This window comes from Phocoena sinus, chromosome 8, assembly GCF_008692025.1.
Source record: "Phocoena sinus isolate mPhoSin1 chromosome 8, mPhoSin1.pri, whole genome shotgun sequence".
Classification (NCBI taxonomy): Eukaryota; Metazoa; Chordata; class Mammalia; order Artiodactyla; family Phocoenidae; genus Phocoena; species Phocoena sinus.
In genome coordinates this window covers 102504284-102524898 of record NC_045770.1, presented here as the reverse complement: position 1 = coordinate 102524898, position 20615 = coordinate 102504284, and the positions used below count along the sequence as shown (strand labels likewise).

At 61.7% G+C, this 20615-nt stretch overlaps 1 protein-coding gene across 2 annotated transcripts; it reads right to left on the bottom strand.

Moving 5' to 3' along the window:
• Positions 1 to 145: 145 nt before the first annotated feature.
• On the bottom strand, positions 146 to 14673 carry CCDC88B (coiled-coil domain containing 88B). Of its 2 annotated transcripts, XM_032638763.1 has the most exons (27): positions 14548 to 14671; positions 14112 to 14245; positions 13837 to 13948; positions 13680 to 13749; positions 13544 to 13602; positions 13357 to 13440; positions 13138 to 13281; positions 12808 to 12956; positions 12539 to 12620; positions 12230 to 12388; positions 11561 to 11707; positions 11278 to 11386; positions 10966 to 11102; positions 9754 to 10884; positions 6582 to 6709; positions 6387 to 6504; positions 5558 to 5653; positions 5335 to 5475; positions 4183 to 4439; positions 3694 to 3837; positions 3302 to 3488; positions 3011 to 3156; positions 2682 to 2780; positions 2321 to 2487; positions 1546 to 1752; positions 1313 to 1381; positions 146 to 632 (listed from the first exon to the last, which is right to left on the bottom strand). In XM_032638763.1, the coding sequence occupies exons 1-27, from the start codon at positions 14605 to 14607 to the stop codon at positions 577 to 579; spliced, it is 4392 nt and encodes a 1463-aa protein (XP_032494654.1). In that variant the 5' UTR covers positions 14608 to 14671; the 3' UTR covers positions 146 to 576. The 2 variants fall into 2 exon arrangements, with proteins under 2 accessions (XP_032494654.1, XP_032494655.1); XM_032638764.1 differs by lacking the exon at positions 14112 to 14245 and having other exon boundaries at positions 14548 to 14673.
• Between the last annotated feature and the right edge of the window lie 5942 nt (positions 14674 to 20615).

Sequence of the window (20615 nt, the reverse complement as noted above, 5' to 3'; positions counted from 1 at the left end):
GAAGAAAGCCCTTTGCTGCCCCATGAAGGGCAAGGAGGCCAATGGCCACAGGCCTCTGCCAGCAGAGAAGGATTCCAGGCCACATGTGTCCCTGGCACCTAGTGGCTCCTAGACGCGGCTGGTAGACACAGAGCACAGATTCAGGTGGTTGCATCCCAGCTTTATTCTCCTGTCCCTCACATCCCACCTAAGGCTCAGAGACGGGCCCAGGCCACAGTCCCCGGGAAATGGTCCTTGACTCACCGTCTGGACCGGGCAGGGGGCTCTTTTGCCCACTCCTGCCTGCCTCCTTCAGCTGGGGGCTGTCCCGGAGACCACCTCCTCAGCAAAGGCCGCATGGCGGAGCCCCAGGCGGGAGCTGTTTGTGGGGGCCGGCCATCGCCCCTGTCCATAAAGTCATCCCAGCTCCAGCTCGGGGCCCCAGTGCAGGCTGTGGAGGATCTGGTGGCCCAGGCCTCCCTGTCCAAGGATTCGCCACAAGTGCCCTGCCTCCCCAGATTCTTGGGCTGCCCGGCGCCCCCGGTGAGGCTCCAGGGTCGAGAAGACTCCACTCCCAAGCTCCCCATCCACGCAGTATCACTGGCTGAGGGAAGGGGCGAGAGCCCGTTTCTCCGATTCCTGCACCTCGACGTCTGGAAGGGAAAACTCAGCTCAGGCTCGCTCCCTCGGGGGACTCCCGGCTGCCCTGCCAGCCTCAGACATGCCAGGCCTTCACTTCGGCTGTTCCCTCTGCCACCTGCCACCCAGTGCTCCTGATCTCACTCGCCCTGCTCGCCTGTCTTCCCAGAACACCATCACCTCCTAATATCCTAGGGCTGGGCTGCCCGGTATAGGACTGGGCACGTGAGATGTGGCCGGTCTGAACTGCAACGTGCTTGGGTGTAAAATACCACTGGACTTCAGACTTAGTGTGAAAAAAATAATATAAAATACCTCATTAATGACTTTTACACTGACTACACATTAAAATGATAATAGTTTAGGCATACTGAGTTAAACAAAATATGTTATTAAAACTGATTTTACATGCCTCTTTCTACTTCTCATGAGGCTACTGAAAAATTTTAAATTACACGTGGCGCTCACATCAGGTTTCTATTGGGTGAGCCGTTGTAGATAATTATTATTTTTATGCACGTTATTTGCTGTCTCCCACCTCCCCACACCAGAATGTTCCCTGCTGTATCCCCAGCTAGCACATCACCTGGCACGTCGTAAAGGTTCATTGTCAAATGAGTGAGTGGGTGACTGAGGCCTGCCAGGGGCCCCAGGCAGGGCAATTACCTGCCCTCCTTCCCAGGCCCCCACTCACCCTCTCTGTTGGCATCTGCTTCGCGCTCCGCCAGGGTCTCGACGGAGCCATCCCATCCCACGCTAGGTCCTGGGGGGGGGGCACAAGGCAGCCACTGGCCCGTGAGGACCAACACAGAGGCAACAGGGCTTGTGGGGAGACACAGGAGACAGGAAGGAAGCCCCCTCCCCCATGGAGCTGGTGGGTCCACAGGGAACTGGGGGGCTAGTGGGAGGAGGGACCCTTTCCCTCACCTTTGCCATGGGAGCCGGGTGCCCCCAGCGGGCCTGGGCACCGCTGTCGGAATCTCTGCCGCGGGGTGTCCCCGGGGCTGAATGACTCAGAGCTTCGCCCCACAGGAAATCTTGAGCTGAGTTTCCGCCGCCGCCCACCTGCCAGGGTCTCATCCCGCAGGCACAGGGAGCTCTGGGCCCGGCGCACGGGTGCCGGTGAGGGGGACCCTGCAAGAGGCACAGGCAGGGAGGGTATCGGAGCAGTGCCAGGAGGGGCTGGGCAGAGTGTAGGGGCCAGCAGGGAGAAGCTGCACAGGGGTCACAGGGGACAGGCAGCTGCAGAGGTGAGGGCGGAAGGGCCCAGGGCTGGGTGAGTGAAGGTGGCGACAGGAGGCTGGACCCTGTGCTGGTTCTGACACTAACTCACTGTGTGACCTTGGGCAAGATGCTTCCCCTCCCTGGGCCTCAGTTTCCTCATCTGCTGACAGGGATAAATGACTTCTCACTAAAGTCCCCTGCTGCTCCGAGGTCCTAGGTACCGCTGTGGTTGGGTAGGATGGCATGGGTGGCAGCGCAGGCAGAAGGGAGGTGCCAGCCAAGAGGGACACAGCAGGGATGCAGGGCAAAGAGCTACTGGAACCATCTGGGGGAGTGGGGAGAGGTTGCAGCAGGGAAGGCCAGCGGGGAGCACGTGTGCAAGCCACACAGGAAGACCAGAGGCATTGGCAAGCCCTGGGGGCAGGGGGTAGGGGACATGGGGTAGGGACCATCTTGGTCACCTGACCCCCAGACCCACCTGTGCCATCTGCCTCCCTGCCCTCAGAGAGCTCCATCTCTGGGGGGCCCCCTAGGCTCTCGGTGCTGCCAGCCCCATCGGCCCCCAGGCGTGGCCCCCCATGGGGGCCCCCCTCCCGCCGGGGCCGCATCAGCCTCTTCACCTTGTCTGCCAGCCAGCTGCCCTTCCTGGAGGCAAGAGGGCACAAGAGAGGCTAAGGCCAGGGAGGAAGGAGGGACAAGAGGCCATGTCTGGGATGGCAAAGGCCAGGCAAACCGTCACTGGGGCCCAGTCCTGGGCTGGGCTAGGGCTCGAAGGGCAGGGCAGGGCAGGGGCTAGGTAGGGACGATCCCAGGCCCACCAGGATGGAGGGGCCTCTCACTTGGTCCGGGGCAGGGGCCCAGGTTCCAGCACACGGTACTGGTCCATGATCTTCTCCACCAGCTTCTGCTTCTCCCGGCGCAGGGCATTGAGCTGGTCCCTGGGAGGATGGGGAGGGAGGATGTGGGCTTGAGGCCTGGGCAGGAACACGGGGTACACCCTGGTGCAACCCTGCCCGTTAACACAGCCTAACATACCCCAGGATGGGCTGATAAATCCCCGCTGCCCCGAGCCCCTGGGGGTCAGCCTCCCCCTTTTCCCAGGTCCTCCCAGGGCGTCTCCCCATAAACAACCCAAGGGGCAGCCACGCCGGCCCCCACGGCCCCTCACAGGTACTCGCGCTGCTCGCGGTGCAGGTGGTCCCGGCTCTCCAGGCTGCGCTCCAGGAGCTCCCGGTTCTCCCGGCTCAGAGCCTGCACCTCGGCCAGCAGCTGCCGGTTCTCCTCTTCCTGGGCGCTCCGGAGCTCCGTCAACAGCTGTCAGGGGCAGGCGGCAGGACAAGCGGGGGTGCTTAACAGGGCTCAGGGCCGCCGCCTTCCACTCTCTCCACGCTCTTGCCAGCCCCCAAGGCCCCCTCCAAGCCAACCTTCCTCCCCAGCCACCACCCACCCCTCACCACACCTCACACTGTGTGGCCAGCCGGCAGGCGCTCAGATCCAGCTGCTGGTTGGACTCTCGCAGTCGCAGGCTCTGCGCCTCCAGCTGTGCCCGCTCCAGCTCCAGCCTCGCCAGCCGGCCCCGCAGCTCCCCGCGTTCCCCCTGCAGCTCACCTCGCTCCTGGGACACCTCCGCCAGCAGCATCTGAGCTCTGCAGAAGCAAGGAGAGCTGCTCTCCAAGGGGACTTGCCCCACCCCACCCCCAGGCCCCTCATGAGGGCCAGAGGAGCCTTGATGGGGAGAGGAGGCAAAGCAGGACCCCACGGGGAAAGAGACCAACTCATCACCATCCCACTTCACAGATGGGAACACTGAGAACTTGCCCGAGGGGCGAGGGGCTGTGCCAGGGCTGGTACCTGTCATGCTCACTCTGCAGCCTCCGGAGCTCCTCCTCCAGGCCCCGCTGCCGATGCCCGTCCTGCATCAGGCGTTCGCGCTCTGCCAGCAGGGCCACCTCCTGCGCCTCCACATGCGCCCTCTGGGCCTGCAGCTGCTCGTGCCTGCAAAGAACAAGGAGCTAAGAGGGCCGCAGGGACCGACGCCAGGGCGTGTAGGTAGCTGGACCGTCTGGACCTGTAAGTCCATCGTCTCCTAAGCTTAAACCCCGGGGCAAAGCCACAGGGCAGAACGCTGTGCCAGGTGCCCACCACTCCTGACCACCGATGAGCCCCAGGGTGAGCCCACCCCGGAAGTGTAAAGAGCCCAGCCGCACAAGAGGGCACAGCAATGGAGGTGGGTCCACTGGTGGCACTGCTGCCTTGGTGGCATCAGACCCACCCAGGGAATCTGCTCTGGGCGGGTAGGGGGTGCCCAGGAGAGGAGCTGGGAGTTTGGAGGAGGCTCACCGGCCCTGCAGCTCCCGGTGGGCCAGCTCCAGTGCCCGCATGTTGGCCTTGAGGTCGCGGTGCCGGGCCAGCAGTCCCTCTAGCTCGGCCTCCTGCCGCCGCTGCAGCTGTGCCAGGGCCTCGTGATCCCGAAGCAGGGCCTGCTGCTGCCCACGGGTCTCCTCCTGGGAGCGCCGTGCTGCCTGCACCTCTTCCTCCAGCATCCCCAGCTTCCTGTGCAGCTCCTGGCCCTGCAGCTCCAGCACAGACTTCTCAGCCTAGGCCAGAGGAGGGAGCAGGGCCGGCTGGGTGACATCCCAGGCCGGAAACGGGGTAAGGGACGGGGGCAAAAGGCAGAGGGCGGGGCAGAGGAAAGGAGAGAGCGGTCTAGGGATCCGAAGGCAGAGGCAGCCATGGAGGGGAGGGCAAGTGGCACAAGGTAGGGATGGCACAGATGGGGCTGGGGTCGGGGCAGGGCAAGCAGGAGGGACTAAGTGCTGGCTGTGGAGGAGAGGGCTGGAGACGGGGTGAAATGGGCACTGACGTGGGGGCTAGAGGCAGGCAGAGGGCTTACGGACAGGGGAGGAGAGGGCTGGAGATGGGATGAAATGGGCACTGACATGGGGGCTAGAGGCAGGCAGAGGGCTTACGGACAGGGGAGGAGAGGGCTGGAGATGGGATGAAATGGGCACTGACGTGGGGGCTAGAGGCAGGCAGAGGGGGTACGGGCAGGGGAGGAGAGGGCTGGAGACGGGATGAAATGGGCACTGACGCGGGGGCCAGAGGCAGGCAGAGGGGGTACGGGCAGGGGAGGAGAGGGCTGGAGACGGGATGAAATGGGCACTGACGCGGGGGCTAGAGGCAGGCAGAGGGGGTACGGGCAGGGGAGGAGAGGGCTGGAGACGGGATGAAATGGGCACTGACGCGGGGGCTAGAGGCAGGCAGAGGGCTTACGGACAGGGGAGGAGAGGGCTGGAGATGGGATGAAATGGGCACTGACGCGGGGGCCAGAGGCAGGCAGAGGGGGTACGGGCAGGGGAGGAGAGGGCTGGAGACGGGATGAAATGGGCACTGACGCGGGGGCCAGAGGCAGGCAGAGAGGGTACGGGCAGGGGAAGTGGCAGGAAGTGGGCAGCGACGGGGCAGGGGACAGGTGCGCAGGCCGTCACCCACCTGCAGGCAGCTGCTCTGCTCCTGTGCCCGCTGACTCTGTAGCAGCAGCTCCTGGGCGCGCCCCTGCAGGCTTCCCAGCTGCCCCTCCAGGTGCTGCAGCTGCCCCTGCAGAGCCGCCTTCTCGGCGGCCAGCGTTGCGTTCTGCCCGGCAGGGAGGGGGTTAGCCGGTGCCAGGCCTCTGGGGCACACCCCCCAGCCCCACGCCCACCACGGCGACACTCACGCTGCGCTCCACCTCAATGAGCCGCGCACTCTGGGCCTCCGTGACCCTCGGCTCGGCCTGCGTCTCAGGCCCCTGTCCCACAGCACCCTGGCGCAGCTGCAAGGAGAGAGGGAGTGGCAGCGGCCTGGGCACAGCGCAGCGGACCCTTACCCCCTGTGGCAGTCCTCCCGCGTCCCGCAGCCCCGCCCGCCTTGCTCCGTCGCTCTCCACCTGCCCTTTGCGCCTTCTCCCGGTTCTGCAGCGGAGCCCAGCCTCCGCCCGAGCCGCTGCTTCCGCACATCGTCCTCCTCCTCTGGGCCCCAGTTTCAACACTGCTTTCTCCAGAAAACCTCCGCCGATCAATCCCACACCAGCCAGCTAAGCAGTCTGCTGGGGGCCCACTGGCTGTGGTCGCCTGTGTTCTTGCCTCTGCCCCAGGTGCACAGTGGGCTCCCTAGGGCGGTGGCAACCAGGTATGGGGCTGTACCAGAGCGGCGCTGAGCCCGCACGCAACAGGCCTATCAGAAACGATTCCCGACTCGGGACGATAGTCGCTGAGCTCAGGAAGTGGTGGAGCCCACGCATGAGGGACACAGCAGGTGCCTCAGAGTCAAGCCGCCAGGCTCTGCCCATTTGAGGAATGGGGGAGACGAGGCCCGGGCAGAGCCGCCTGGCTCCCAGCACAGTGCTCCCTCCTACAGGCCCCCAATCGGGGCACAAGGCGAGCAACTGGCCAAGAGCGAGGGCCAAGACCGAGGGGGCGACACGGGTGCACGCGGCCCTGGCTGTCTGCGTGCAGGATGGAGGGAGGAGTGGGCCGAGGCCCCGGCAAGCAGGGCAGCGGCCTCACCTGGAACAGCTCCTCCTCCAGCTGCAGGGCCCTCTTTTTGAGTGCCAGCAGCGCCTCCTCCTTGCTGGTGGCCGCCACCTGCAGCTCAGTTTCCAGCCGCTGCTCCAGGCCCTGGTACCTGCCGGGAGAAGTGTTGGCTCCCAGCCCTCCCCAAGTCCTTGCCTGCCCCTCTCTGCCCCTCAGGCAACACCCCACCTTTGGTGCTGGACCTCCTGTTCCCGCAGAAATTCCTGGTGCTCCAGAGCCGCCCGTTCCAGCTCACTCTGCAGATGCTCCAGCCGGGCCCCCAGCTCCTGGCCCCGCACCGTGGCCTTCTCTAGCTCCTGAGGGCAGGCAGAGAAGCCTCAGGGCCAGAAGGGCAGACCACCACCCTCACCCAGGCCTGAGAGTCAGGAGACCCGGCTTTCTGTCCTTGCTTTGTCGCCCTGGGCAAATATCTTTAACCCTTTGGGGCTCTACTCCCCCATCTGTAAAATGGGAACAAGGCCTGGTCGCCTTGGAGAGTGGGTATGAAAGAGCTGGGGATTATAAACTGGGGATTATAAGCCTGAGGGAGGCCCCTGGGCCAGGAGTCAGAGGCACTCGCTGGGCAAACGTCTTCACCTCTCTGAGCCCATGGTTCCTCACGTGCCCAGTGACAGCTGGATTCACCCTATGTTCTGAGGCCACACAGGCCATGTGAGGGCAAGAGGGGCTCGGACGAGGCGGGTCTGGAGAGGACCCTCAGCCACAGGAGGGTGGCCACAGAGGGCAGGAACTTGGTGAAGGCCAGGCCCAACCGCAGTGGGAGCTGGGAGGGGGAGGACCAGGATGCCGCTGACCACGCAGCCTGTGGCGGTTGGGCCGTACCACTGCGGAAGTGGATAGGAGACCCACTCTGGCCTGTGGGCCCCGCGAGGTAGGGCAAACCATTCTGAGGTACGGGGAGTGGGGGCCCTGGCAGGATGAAACCCTGGGGAAGGCCCGACCATGACAGCCGCCTGCCAAATCCTGCCCTTGGAAATGGGGTCTACCAACCCTTACTCTGATCTTCCTGGCTTAACAACCCCACCCGGACCACCGCTCAGGGTCACTGCACTTCTAGACACCCTTGGCCACGGCCTCTCATTGAAAAACTAAGAGTCCCAGGAGTCCCTGCTGCCTGCAGCCGGCAGCCACAAGAGCCCCAGGGCGGAGAATAGGAAGAACAGTGGTGCCCAGGAAGACCTGCATCTCGGGCCAGACCCCTGCCCTCCCCCTAGCCGGGAGGCCCACCTGGACAACCCCCTTGGCCCCTGGTTCCCTGACCTCCCTCCCCTGGCCAGCCACCCCGGCCTGTACCACACCCAGTTATCACCAGGAACTGCTCCACCAGGAAATCTCACAAAATTCCCCTTTGTCCTCAGCCTCTTCCACCCTCTTGGTCCTCAGAGCCGGCTCCTCCAGCCGGCCAGCCCTACCCCTACCTTCACTGCCCACCTGCTGGCACTCCCTCTCCACGGATTAAGCCCATACTGAGTGCCAGGTACTGCCCCAAGCTCTCTACATTCATTACCTTACAGGATCCTGTGACACAGGTATTGTTTTTATTCTGGTTTCAGGTAAAGAAACTGAGACTCCGAGAGGTTAAGTAACTGGCCCCAAGCCACACAGCTGAGTAGGGGATCTGAGATATAATCCAGGTCCGTCTGACAGCATCTCTCAATCACCTCCTACAAAGTGGACCCCAGAGACAACCTCTTGGCCTTACCCTCTCACCCACACCTCCAATTCTCACACTCCCCAGGCCAAGCCAACAGCCTGTTCCTCACTCCTCTCCATCAGGAGGCATCTCGGAGCAAATAACTTATCCTCTCCGGATCTCAGTGCCCTCCTCTGTGCAACAGGGATGAAACTGGCAACTGCTCAGCCAGAACATTTGAGTCCTCGTCTGCAGCACACCTGCCCCTCAGCACTGTGCCCCACTGGCCTGAACACCCGTCCCATTGCCTTGTGGTCTCCTCTGCTTCCCCTGAGGGGCCTTCAGACCCGCAGACCTGACCACTCTGCTCACTTTAAACCCTCCGGTGACTCCTCGTTGCCCTCATGAAAACAGCTGCAACTCCTCCCTTTACTCATAAGGAAGACGAAGCCCTGCCCTACAGGAAACCTGCTTAATGAGGTCTTAGTCTCACCTCCCTCCACTCCCCGCCTCACACTCCACCCCTACAAACTGTACCTCCTCCTGGCTCACTGCCGTTCTCTCTCCTCCTCCAGGAAGCCTTCCCTGACGTGCCCCAGGCTGAGTCCAGTGTGCTTCCTGGACCCCCACGGCTCTCCGCACGGTCCTGTCTCCACCCCAGACTGTGAGTGAGCATCTCCCGAAGGACACATGCACTGACTGCCTGGTACAGGGCCTGGTGCCAAGGAGATGCCCGCAAACATGCTTGACTGAATGAATAGAGGGGTTTCCAGGTCTTCTCTCTCCTCCACCCTCCATCCCAGCTCCAGCCAGCCTCACCTGCCACCTTTTTTTTTTTTTGGCCGCACCACGCGGCTTGCAGGATCTTAGTTCCCCGACCAGGGGTCGAACCTGTGCCCCTGCAGTGGAAGCGTGGAGTCCTAACCACCGGACCGCCAGGGAAGTCCCTCACCTGCCACCTTGACCACTGGCACTGCCTCCTATGGCCCCAGGTTCCCCTGTACACCAAGGTGACCCTCCCCAAACGCATCCTCACACAGGTCTGCCCACACCCTTGGGTGAATTTCCCTGCCTGGGGATGGAGTACCAACACCTACAACGCTGGTCCAATGTACTTCTCCACCTTCCCCCACGTCTCCTGGGCCCCTGAGCATCTCTAATGCCTTCAAGTCTTTGCACATGCTGTTCCCTCTGGATGAAATATCCTTCTCCGCTTAGCAAAATCTCGATCTTTCCTTAGAACCCTCCCGAAGCCTCTTTGCGCCGACCCTGGCATCAGAACCCTTCCCGAAGCACTTTGCCTGTAACAACCAACGTATCTTGAGCCTTTGCCCAGCATGAGCTAGGCTCCTCACGCCATTATCTCCCTTGGTCTTCCAAAGACCCGCTGAGGCAGCTACGAAGAGCACCCCCATTTCACAGACGGAGGCACCGGGGCAGAGCTGAGCAAAGCACCACAGTCAGAGAGGCCATCTAGCTCCATGACCACCTGCTACAGCCACCCCATCAAAGGCAGGGGACATCTGCCCCTCTCCCAAGCCAGGCATGCCTTTGGGAGCCAGGAGGGGACTTCGCCTTTCTATTTCCGGCCCCAGGCCCCAGCTCAGTGCTGGGCACTCAACGGCTGCTGACGGAGTTAATAACCCAAAACCCCAGCAACTGGCCTGGAACCCTGCTTCCTGACCCTGGCTACGAGCCCCGACATACCTCCTGGAGGGCCTGCCTCTCCCGGCGCTCCCTCTCGGCCTCCTCCAGGTGCCGGCGGCTCTCACTCTGCAGCACCTGCAACCGCTCCTCGGCCGCCTCGGCCCGGGCCCGCAGCCTGGGCGCCTCTCGCTCCCACTGCCTCCGCTCGCGGCCCGTCGCTGCCAGCACCTCCGCCAGTGCCCCCCGCTCCCGCGACGCAGCCTCCAGCTCCCGGCCAGCGGCCTCCACCGCCTCCCGCAGCCGGGCCAGCTCCCGGGCCTGGGCCTCCACCTCCTGGTGGGCCTCGGCCTCTGCCCTCCGTGCCTGAGCCAGCTCCTCGGAGAGGCGGGCGGCCTCCGTGCCTCGGGCCTCCAGCCTCCAGGCCTGGGCCTCCAGCTCAGCTCGAAGAGCCTCAGCCTCTCTCCTCAGCCGTGCCATCTCCTCCTTGAGGGCCTCCTGCTCTGGGACACCACGGGCCAGGATCTCCCCTGGGATCCGCCCCTCCCAGGTCTGGGCCTCAGGAGCCCCCTCCAGCTTCTGCTGTGGTTTTTGTTGGGCTGGGTCCCCGACCATCCTCTCCAACTTCTGTTCATGCTCTCTGGCCTCTGCTCGCCCCTTGGGTAGGTCCAGCCTCTGGTCTAGGGTCTCCTCCACCTGCCCACAGAGGCTGGGCTCCGAGAGTCCGGGTTTGCTCTCAGGGTCCTCCTGTCTCAGCCCCAAGGCCTCGGGCACTGACTCTCCAGTCTCTCCTTCCAGCGACAGCTGGGCCTGAATTTTGATATCTGGACCCTGAGGTGGGGCCACAGCGGCAGGGGTCTGGAGAGGGGCTCCAAGGCCAGCCTTCTTCAGGGACTCCTGTGCCCCTACAGCGGGGCCTGACTTCTGGGCCATCGTGCCTACAGGCACCATGACAGCCGCCTGGAGGGGCCTCTCCACCACCTTTGGGTCCAAATCAGATGCCTGAGGACACTCAGCTAACCCCTCGAGGGCTGAATCTGATGCCAGGGGAGCCGGGTCCAAAGCCTGGGGGCCTTCATCCCCTGCCTGACCTGCCAAGCCCTGGGGGCCATGGTCTGAGGCCAGCGGAGTCTGGGGAGCTGAGTCTGCCTCTGGAATCACGGAGTCCTCGCTCGGCTCCTCCAGCAGGGGGTGCTGAGGGCACATGAGAGGGATGGTCAAACCCAGCGGAGGATGCCAGGAAGGACGTGCTGATGCTTGGGGGAGGGGACTCACCTGGCCACCTGGCTGCCCCTGCAGCGCCCGGAGCAGGCCTCGGAGCTCCTGATTCTCCCGCTCCAGGGTCCGCAGCCGCCCAGCCTCTGCCTCCCTCACTTCGTCATGCAGAGAGGGAGCCGCTCCTGGCAGGGGCGCTGGGGTGTGGGAGATGCGGTCAGGACCCCTCTGCTCCCTTATGGCTCCTCACCCACACCCACCACCCCCCGACACCCCCGGGGGAAGGGGAGGAAATCAGAAGCCGTCCCCACTAAGGTGCAGGAAAACACAGGCAGCTTCCCACCCACAGCCCCTCCACTGGGGTCCACTCACCCTCCCCAGGAGAGCCTGGGGCTGGCTCCAGGCTCCGCTGAAGCTCCAACTCCAGCTCCACGTTCTCCTCTGCCAGCTGGTCCACCTGATGCCGTAGAGAGTTCAGCTCCTGGAGGGGAGAGCAGGGTCAGACAAGCCCTCCCCGCCAGGGCCAGGCCAAGTGTGTGGGCTAGAGGGTCACGAGGGAAACAAGGAGTAGGAGGCACAGGCATCACCAAGGAACCCTGGGGACCACTGGGGCCACAGATCACTGCGTGACCAGGGCTCACGCTGGGAATCTCACCGCGTGGGCCTCGCCCAGCCGGGTCCGCAGCAGCAGGTTCTCCCGCTGGGTCTCATGCAGCCGAGCACAGCGCTCCTGAGAGGCCTCCAGCTGCTCCTCCAGCAGCGCCTTCGAGGCTTCCAGAGCCCCGGAGAGCGCCCGCTCCTCCTGGTGGGGGAGCAGAGAGAGCCGGTGGTGCGATGCCCCCAGCACTCCGGGGCCACAGACCCTGGCTCCCCTCCCCCATCTGACTCTGCACCCCTGTTGCTCTCCAGGCCCCGCCTCTCCCCGCCATCTGCCCCTCCCCCTCCAAGGTTTCTTCAGGTACCACTTCCCTAGCACCTGGCCCTGCCCCTTCGCCCCAGGAACTGCCTTCCAAGGTCCTTCTAAGTCCCACTTAGCCCCGTTGCTGGGTGCTCTCTCCAGACACTGCCTCCCCTACAACTGGCCCCACCCTCCTCTCCAGGACCTACCCTTACCTACAGCCTCCACCTCTCCCCCCCATCTGCCCCATCCTCCAGAGGGCCTGTCCCCAGACACCACCTGACCGCGTTCTCCTAGCGGTGACTATTCCCTCCATCAGGCCTGACCTATCCCTTGGCCCAAATTCGCTCCTCTCGAGGCCCACCCTGTCCCCGGCAGGCCGCGCCCCCCATGCCCCGCCCCCTGCAGACCCGTCGCCCGCCTCACCTCCAGCCGGCCCTTGCAGGCCTCTGCTGCCTGCAGCCGCTCCCGGCAGCGTCGCAGTTCCTCCTGCAGGCGGGGCAGGCGGCCGGCCCGCTCCCGCAGCGCCTCCGCCTCCTCGCGGTACAGCTCGGCCCGCTTGGCCTGTCCCGACAGCGCCTGGGCCTGGGCCAGACGGTGCGGAGCTAGGAAGGGCCACCCGCTGGCCAGAGGGTTGAGGACGGGAAGGAGCCGGGTTGGGGGAGGCAGTAGGCTGGGGAAGGTGCGGGGGGCGGGTTAGGGAATGCGACTGTGTCTGGGGGCACCTGAGCGCACCTCCTGGCGGAGCCTTCGAATTTCGGCCTCCAAGCCCTGCACCTCCACCTGGGAATCTAGCAGCAGCTCGGCTTTCTCCTCCCTGGAGGGAAGGGACGCAGGAGGGGTCTGGGGACCTGCACCCTCCAGCCCTTGCTAGGCCTGAACCCCATCTGGACCCCACCCAGACCTAAGCTGCGCTCCCTGCCGGCCCCCCACCACCGCCACCACACCCACCACACCCACCACACCACACCCCCGCCAGGTCCTTCCCAGCCAGCGGTGCTCACAGCTCCTGCCGGACGCGCCGCAGTTGGGCCTTGGTGTTGGCCAGCTGCAGGGCCAGGTGGTGTGAGGCGCCCTCCGGGGGAGTCCTGGCAGGAGCCTCAGGCAACAGGGGGACCGCCAGCTGCCGCTCCAGCAGCAACTCAGCCAGCCGCTGGGGGACGTCAAGAGTCAGGAGTCCGGAGTAACCCACCCCAAGAGCCCCACATCGGCCCCCAAGCACCACAAGACGCATGTGACCGTTGCAGCGCCCCACCCCCACCCGCACCTCCGGCATGTGGCTGGGTGCCCGGCTGGGTCTCTGTGGCCCTCCTCCTCCTCCGGCTGCCTCGTACCTGGGCCCCCACGTCCCGCTCCCGAGCCAGCCTCAACAGTGTCCCCACCAGGCTCCGGGACAGCATCTCCAGCTCCGAAGGCGCCAGCTCCCCAGGCTCGGGCCCAGCCAGCGCCAGCACCAAGCCGGCCCCGGGCTGGGTCACCTGGAGGCACAGGGAGAGCAGGTCAGCCAAGGAAGTAGGGGGCAGGGTGTCCCAGACGGCCGACCAAACTTGTACCTCCTGGATGGCAGCAGCCAGCTCACTCTGGACCTCCAGGCTGAGGCCCTGGATGTGCCGGATGAACAGCTCCCGGTGCTCACACTGCAGGGGGAGCAGGGCGACGAGGAGGGGACAGTGAGGCTCACACCGGCGTCTCCCACCTCTGCTCCCAAAGCCAGACCCTGCCCTTCCCCGCCCCGCTCACCTGCACTGATGCCCCCAGCAGTAGCCTAAGGATGCCTTCCAGCTCCTCCACCGCCTCCTCTGCAGGGCACAAGCCACAAGGGGTTAATGCGCAGGGATAGGGGGAAGAAGCAGGAAGGGGTGGTGGGAGAGAGCACCTGAGAAGGGGTCAAACCCCAGCGCCTGGAGGTCTGGGGGTGGAGACAGGATCAGCAGCTGCAGCTCCTCCTGCAGCAGACGGGGTGGGAGATGTGAGAAGGGCCTTGCCGCAGGCAGGGGGCTCCCAGGCTCAGCCTCCCCCTCCTGACCCCTCACCTGGTAGAAGTCCCTCAGCCGGCCCCACAGGTGGTTCAGGTTCCATACTCGCCAGGCTGCGGGACCATCGTGGCCCCTGATCATTTGAGGGCCGCCTCGGGAACTGGGGGCGCTGTGGGCACAGGGGACGATAGGTGGGAGGGGTAACTGAGGACCCACCTCCCCTAAACCAGGCTCTGCCAACCACCCCTCAGGCTCTTCCCACCAGGCTGCCTGGCCTCCCTCCCCTCAAACCCCTCCGCAGCTGCCCCGGGTCCCCCTCTGATGCCCCTTACATGATGCCCAGCACCCGGAGGAGCAGGGCCCCGTCGCTGAGGTGTAAGAACCTCGTCTCCGGACAAAGAGGCCCCTCTCCTTCCTCCTCCTCTTCCCCCTCCGGCTCCCCCACCAGCCCGGCCAGGCCCAGCGCCTGTGGGGACACAAAGGAGTCAGCTGGCCTGGGTGGGAGGCCCGCACTGGCAGAGTTAATCCTGAGCCCCTCTGACCTGCCTCCTGAGCCCGCGCAGCCCCCCCCCCCACCATTCCCCTGAATGCCAGTGGCCACGGACCTGGACCCCTTTTCCTGCCGCACAGCTGCCTGGACTTCTCCATCCCCACCTGAGCCCGCTCCTCCCCTCAGGCCCCAGCTCTGCCCCCTCTCCCCCCACCCCACACCAGTCCCTCCCTGCTGCTCGTTTCCCCTCCCCAGACTCCCTCGCACTGCCCCCTCACCCAGGTGGCCAGGCTCCCACTCAGGAAGTCTCTGATCCTGGGCCCCTTGCCCCCATCCATGACGGGGTCAGGGTGTTGGTCCCGCTCTGGCGGCTACACCTGCCCTGAGAGGAAGAGGAAGTCCCCGAGTGGGCCCAGGCCCAGCCACAGACACCCTGTGCAGCTTCCTCCTTCCGGGTGCTGGCAGCCCCGTGCACCCCCGGAGTCATGCCTCAGCGCCCCCCCCCTTCGCCTCCCTGCATCCTCCCAGCATCTCAGGCAGGGCCAGCCCGGAGGTTAGCAGGGGAAGGTGGAGTCAGGGCCGCCCAGGAGCAAGGCCCACAGCTCTCCTGGCTCGATGGACAATGGCAGGTGAGTCCTCCCCCTCTCTGGGCCTCGGTTACCCAACTTGAAACCCAAGAGGGTGACCTCGGCCTTGTACCTTCCAGGGCCTCGGAAGGGGCTTTACACGGGGCATCTAGGTGCCCACACCTGCATCTTCTGATTTGCCTGGCTTCCCTTTCCCCTTGATGTTTCCCAAACTTACCCAAATCACCCTCCCAACCTACGAGGCTTGGGAGGTGCCGCCTCCTCTGAACCCCGACCAGATATCAAGCCTCCTCTGAACCCCGACCAGAAGTGAGTACCCCCTCCTCGGACCCCCCCCATACTCTATATACACTGGACTGAGACAGAACGTCTAGCCCATGGGCTAGTGACCTCACAGGCCTCAATTTCCCGTCTGTGAAAGAAGTGAGTTAGAATCCAGCCTGTGAGGGACACAGTTCAATGCAGAGACCAGCAGCACGTGTCTCATAGATAAACCACGAGGCCAGGAGGACACCCCAGTTCCCCCACTGCTCACTACTGGGCTCCGTGTGGGACATTGCTGGGTACTGAGATGTAGTAAAAAGCCACATAGTCCCTGCCCCCCGTGGTATGCCCAGTACACTGGGGAGACAGCTACGCAGAAAATCACACACACACACACACACACACACCCCCAAAATGTAACATTGCAGCTGTACTAGGTGCATTGACAGGGAAGGGATTTGACGTCAGTGGGATGATCAGGAAAGACATGGGGGGTGGGGTGGGGGGGATGACCATGAAGCTGAGATCAGGGATAACTGGGTGAATTAGGCAAAGTGGGGAGGAAGGAAGGGCATTTCAAGCAGCCGAAGCAGAATGTGCAAGCGTTCCGTGGCAGCTGGAAGCATGGCCCGTGTAAAGTTCAGAAATTATTCATGTTTCATCGATTCCCAGACACTTTGTTTTTCACATTTAAATCGCTAAAGTCAGGTTACATGGTGGAGTTGCTGGCTAGCCAGCAACAGTCCTGACGTCATTGTCATTGCCTGCACGTGCCCATACTTCAGAAGCATCAAATCCTGCCGAAAGGGCGTCAGCAGCTTGGGAGAAAACCCCAGAGACAAGAGCGGAGCACTCTTAGCCCCAGGCCCCAAATGGTGGGAGCTCCCAGGAGAGAGGAACCAGACTTGTCAGCAACACTCCCAAAGCAGAAATCCAGAGTCGGCTTGCTCTGCAGTCCTGCAAAGTTGGCTTAGGACTCTGATGGCTGCTGGTGGTTTCCGGTTGTCTTATGAATTTTGGGGGGGAGCATCGCTCTCCCGAACTCTTGATGCCTCACAGGAGTGGGTGGCAGGGAAATACAGACATCGCGCCTCTGTCGGAATCCAAATGTGAAGGAGTTTTCTGAACAGCGTAAACTATTTCTTTTGCTTATATTTTCCTTTTTATGTGTGCATCAGAATTATGTATGATGAGAATCTATGTCTAAGTCAAAAAGAGCTCCTTTGGGGGCTTCCCTGGTAGCGCAGTGGTTGAGAGTCCGCCTGCCGATGCAGGGCACACGGGTTCGTGCCCCGGTCTGGGAAGATCCCACATGCCGCGGAGCTGCTAGGCCCGTGAGCCATGGCTGCTGAGCCTGCGCGTCCGGAGCCTGTGTTCCGCAATGGGAGAGGCCACAACGGTGAGAGGCCCGCGTACCGCAAAAAAAAAAAAAAAAAAAAAAAAAAAAAAGCTCCTTCAGGAAGTATAAAATAAAGAGTCTAGTGATGAAAGAGCCTTGGGACATAGTTAACTGGCAGCATTCTTCTTTTAGTGGCTTTTTCTTTAGCGGCATCTTTTACAATCGTTGACATCTTAGATTTGCTGCAAGATGGGGCAATATTGCAAACACAGGCTTATCATGAGCCAGTCCTGGTTACCAATACTTTACACTTACTAACTTATTTGCATAGGACTAGGTTATGAAATAAGGACTATGGGTTATCTCCAATTTATAGAGAAGGAAACCGAGACTCAGAGAGGTTAAGAATTTGCCCCAAATCACACAGCTCTGAAGTGGTAGCCTGACCAGGCAACGGGAAGCTGCGCAGGGTTGTTAGCAGAAGAGCATATCCAGTTGTTTAAGCCTCCCTAGAAGCATCTGGAAATGCAGATAATCCTCTCAGAGGGTTGTTACGAGGATTCCACAAGCTGGTGCCCGGCTGAAGCATTCATTACATGGTCCCTAGTGTGGTCCCAAATTTCAGACACCAGACACCAGCTTATTAGCTTTAGTATTAATAATATCAAGGGTCCATCCAGATTGGACTCTGCGAATCTTACGCCTATTTCCATCCCCCCCCACCTTGGGATTCCAGCCCAGGAAGTACTCCGGAGAACCCGCTCTGGGTTAGCGAAGAGTGGTGACAGGGCCTCACTTCCCAGCAGCCAAGGGCCCCTGCCTTGCTCCGTGGCTTCCGAGTCACACCCTTCCTCCAGCCTCCTCGGAGGCCTGGGCCGTGTCGCCCCACTGTTCTTGCTGATTGCTCTCACATTCGTCACTCCAGACATGCCCGGCTGCACCTCAGTCTCTCAATCTGGTTCTATGACTTGGTTCAGCTGAGTCAGGCAGAGGGAGGCTCGGGGAGGGGTGGGGGGAGGAGGCTGGGGAGGGGCTCCCTCATCAGCTGACACCAAGATGTTGGGATTTCGAGGCTCAATTAACTATTCAGGGATGTTCCTCAGGGGCTGGCAGTGGTTCCTATCCCTAGGCTAGATTTTTTCCTTTAAAAAATTGTTCAGGAGCTTCCCTGGTGGTGCAGTGGTTGAGAGTCCGCCTGCCGATGCAGGGGACGCGGGTTCGTGCCCCGGTCCGGGAAGATCCCACATGCCGCGGAGTGGCTGGGCCCGTGAGCCATGGCCGCTGAGCCTGCGCGTCCGGAACCTGTGCTCCGCAACGGCAGAGGCCACAACAGGGAGAGGCCCGTGTACTGCAAAAAAAAAAAAAAAAAGAAAAAAGAAAAAAATGTCAAGAGTGCCTAAGGATATAGAGAAAAAATCAAGTCTCCCCTTCTTCACTCCCAACCCCAGTCCCCAATGCCATGCCCCGTTAGCATTTTCTGTGTCCTTCCTGAGCTGCAGCTGCCCAAGTCTGTCTGTCACAAGTGGTTGCAAACACACACACACCCACACACACACGTTACGTGTGCACCTCCATGCTTTGAGATCTGTTTCACAATCTGCTTCATTTCTGTTCAGAACCGTTGGCCTTGGCCTTTTGAATGGCTACATTGTATTCTACGGTGCGCTATCCCATCATCACTTTGTCTCTTATTGACAAAGATTTTAAACATTTGCATCTTTTGCTATTCCTACAGTGCCATAATGACCACTCATCTCAGAGATCTTTTTCTGGAAGTTTTTAAGGTGGGGGGGGTGGCGCCCACTGCTGCCAACATGTGAATTCAGGAGGCAGGCAAGAAGCAGAGAAAGACAGACAGACAAATGGACAACGTCGTCAACTGCCTGCAGCCTCCTACCTCAGGGCTCAGCTTCCCCAGCTGCACAGGGTGGGAGCAGGAAGGACTCCCACTTCCCCTCTGGTTTTGAATTCTCTGGGTAGCCCTAGTCTGACCCCAAAGACCCGGGGCAGGAGGGCTCGAGGGCTCTGGGGCTCCGGGAAGCAGAGTCCAGGGAGGCCAGGGCAGGTGGTGGCTTGGTTCAACCAGAGCCCAGGACCAACCAGGACTGAGTCAGAGAGCGACTTTTTCTCCCTGCCTGCGGCAGGCCCCACCTGACACCCCAGCGGCTTGGCTGGGGCCCAGCTCCCTAACCAGATGGTTCAGGGCCCCAGGCTCAAGAACTAAAACCCTAAAACAGCCTCCAGGGGCTTCTGGGCACCTGACCCTCTGGCGCTGGGTCTGAAGGACTCCCTACTCCCCACCCAAGTGTCTGAGAAGGGGTGTTTTTCCTACTTACTGTTTGGGGGTGGAAATAACCAGAGTTGGACAAGAGCAGAAATGCTCAGCCCAGCAACCCAAGCAAGCTGCCCAGGCGGGAGGAGGCGGTGGGAAACCAGAGCCAGGGAGGGTAGGGCCCAGGGCCATCTGCCGAGTGCCGGGCCAGGTGCCCAGGGCCTCAGGGTGCAGCCTGCAAGGCCCGGGCCCAGCTCTGAAGAGAGCCCGGTGTGGCCCAGCCGCCACTACCTGACACTGGGCCAGCTCTCCCTTCCTGCTCTCCCCAGGGCTCCCCGACGCTCCCGGGGGCCCTGCCTCGCCCCGAGCCTCTCACCGAGCCTGGCACCCCGGCACCAATCCTTCTCCTGGTGGCCTCCACCCAGTGCCCAAGGAGTTGTTCGGAAACACTGACTGACTCATGACCCTTCTGTGCTTAAAACCCTCCAGTGGAAGGACTTCCCTGGCGGTCCAGTGGTGGGACTTCCCTGGCGGTCCAGTGGTTAAGACTCCGCACCTCCGATGCAGGCGGCGCGGGTTAGAGCCCTGGTTGGGGAGCTAAGATCCCACATGCCTCGCGGTGTGGCCAAAAACAAAAAACCCTCCAGTGGCTTCCCCCTATACTATGAATCAAGTTCCAGCCTCTCACCATGACCTCCCAGGCCCCGCAGAACGGCCCAGGCTCGCCACCTGACCCTTGCCCCACACACACACACCTCCGAGCCTCACACCCGCTCCAGCTTCCTCAGTCTCTCTTCTGCCCTCAGCACCTCGACATTTGCTGTTCCCCAGCCTGGAACACCCTCTCCAACCCACACACATGCACAACCCGCCTCCCCCATCTAGCTCCGTCTCCCCCTACTGGTGTGCCTAATGGCCTCTTTCTCAGAAAAGATTTTCCCTTTTTTTTTTTTTAAATAAACCTGTAGATTACTTACAGTTTTGTTTTGTTTTTAATTTTATTTATTTATTTTTGGCTGTGTTGGGTCTTCGTCGCGGTGCGCGGGCTTCTCATTGCGGTGGCTTCTCTTGTTGCGGAGCACGGGCTTTAGACGCGTGGGCTTCAGTACTTGCAGCATGCAGGCTCTGTAGATGTGGCTCGCAGGCTCTAGAGCGCAGGCTCAGTAGTTGTGGCGCACAGGCTTAACTGCTCCGCAGCATGTGGGATCTTCCCAGACCAGGGATCGAACCCGTGTCCGTTGCATGGCAGGCGGATTCTTAACCACTGTGCCACCAGGGAAGTCCGAGATTTTCCCTTTCTAAAGGAGACCCCAGTCCTTCTCCCCTCTTAGTCTTAAGCCACTCTGCATCTTCCCTCGTTCGCTTCATCTGCTCCCCACTAGAGTGGAAGCTCTGTGAGGGCAGGGATGCCGTGGGGTCGTCCACGGCTGCGGTCTGGGCCAAGGAAACCATGAGAGTGACACCGACACCATGTGCTGACCATTTGCCCATGCCAGCTCTGTCCTTCACATATGTTAATCACTCAATCCCCTCTACAGCCATAAAATACAGGTACTATTATTACCATCTCCCTTTTATGATGAAGAAAACACAAAGAGGCTGTCACTTGCTTCAGGCCACACAGCCAGGAAGTGCTGGAGCCACGATACAGTGGCAGCTGAATTCATGGTTTTGAACAGATGAATTCCTACTTCAGGGAATTCCCTGGTGGTCCAGTGGTTAGGACTCTGCACTCGCATTGCCAAGAGCCCGGGTTTGATCCCTGGTTAGGAAACTAAAATTCCACAAGCCACGTGGTGCAGCAAAAAAAAAAAAAAAAAAGAATTCCTATTGCAGAGATGAGGAAAGTGAGGCTCAGAGGGGTATGAGGGTAAATAAGACAAC

Bases quoted from the DNA above. Each gene is read 5' to 3' on its own strand.
- CCDC88B (XM_032638763.1), bottom strand. From the start codon at position 14,607: ATGGATGGGGGCAAGGGGCCCAGGATCAGAGACTTCCTGAGTGGGAGC. The intron at 11,387-11,560 runs GTGAGATTCCCA...TCTCCCCTCCAG, and splicing joins GGCTGGGCGAGGCCCACGCG to GAGCTGAACTCTCTACGGCA. The intron at 3,838-4,182 runs GTGAGCCTCCTC...TGTTCTTTGCAG, and splicing joins CACCGGGAGCTGCAGGGCCG to GCACGAGCAGCTGCAGGCCC.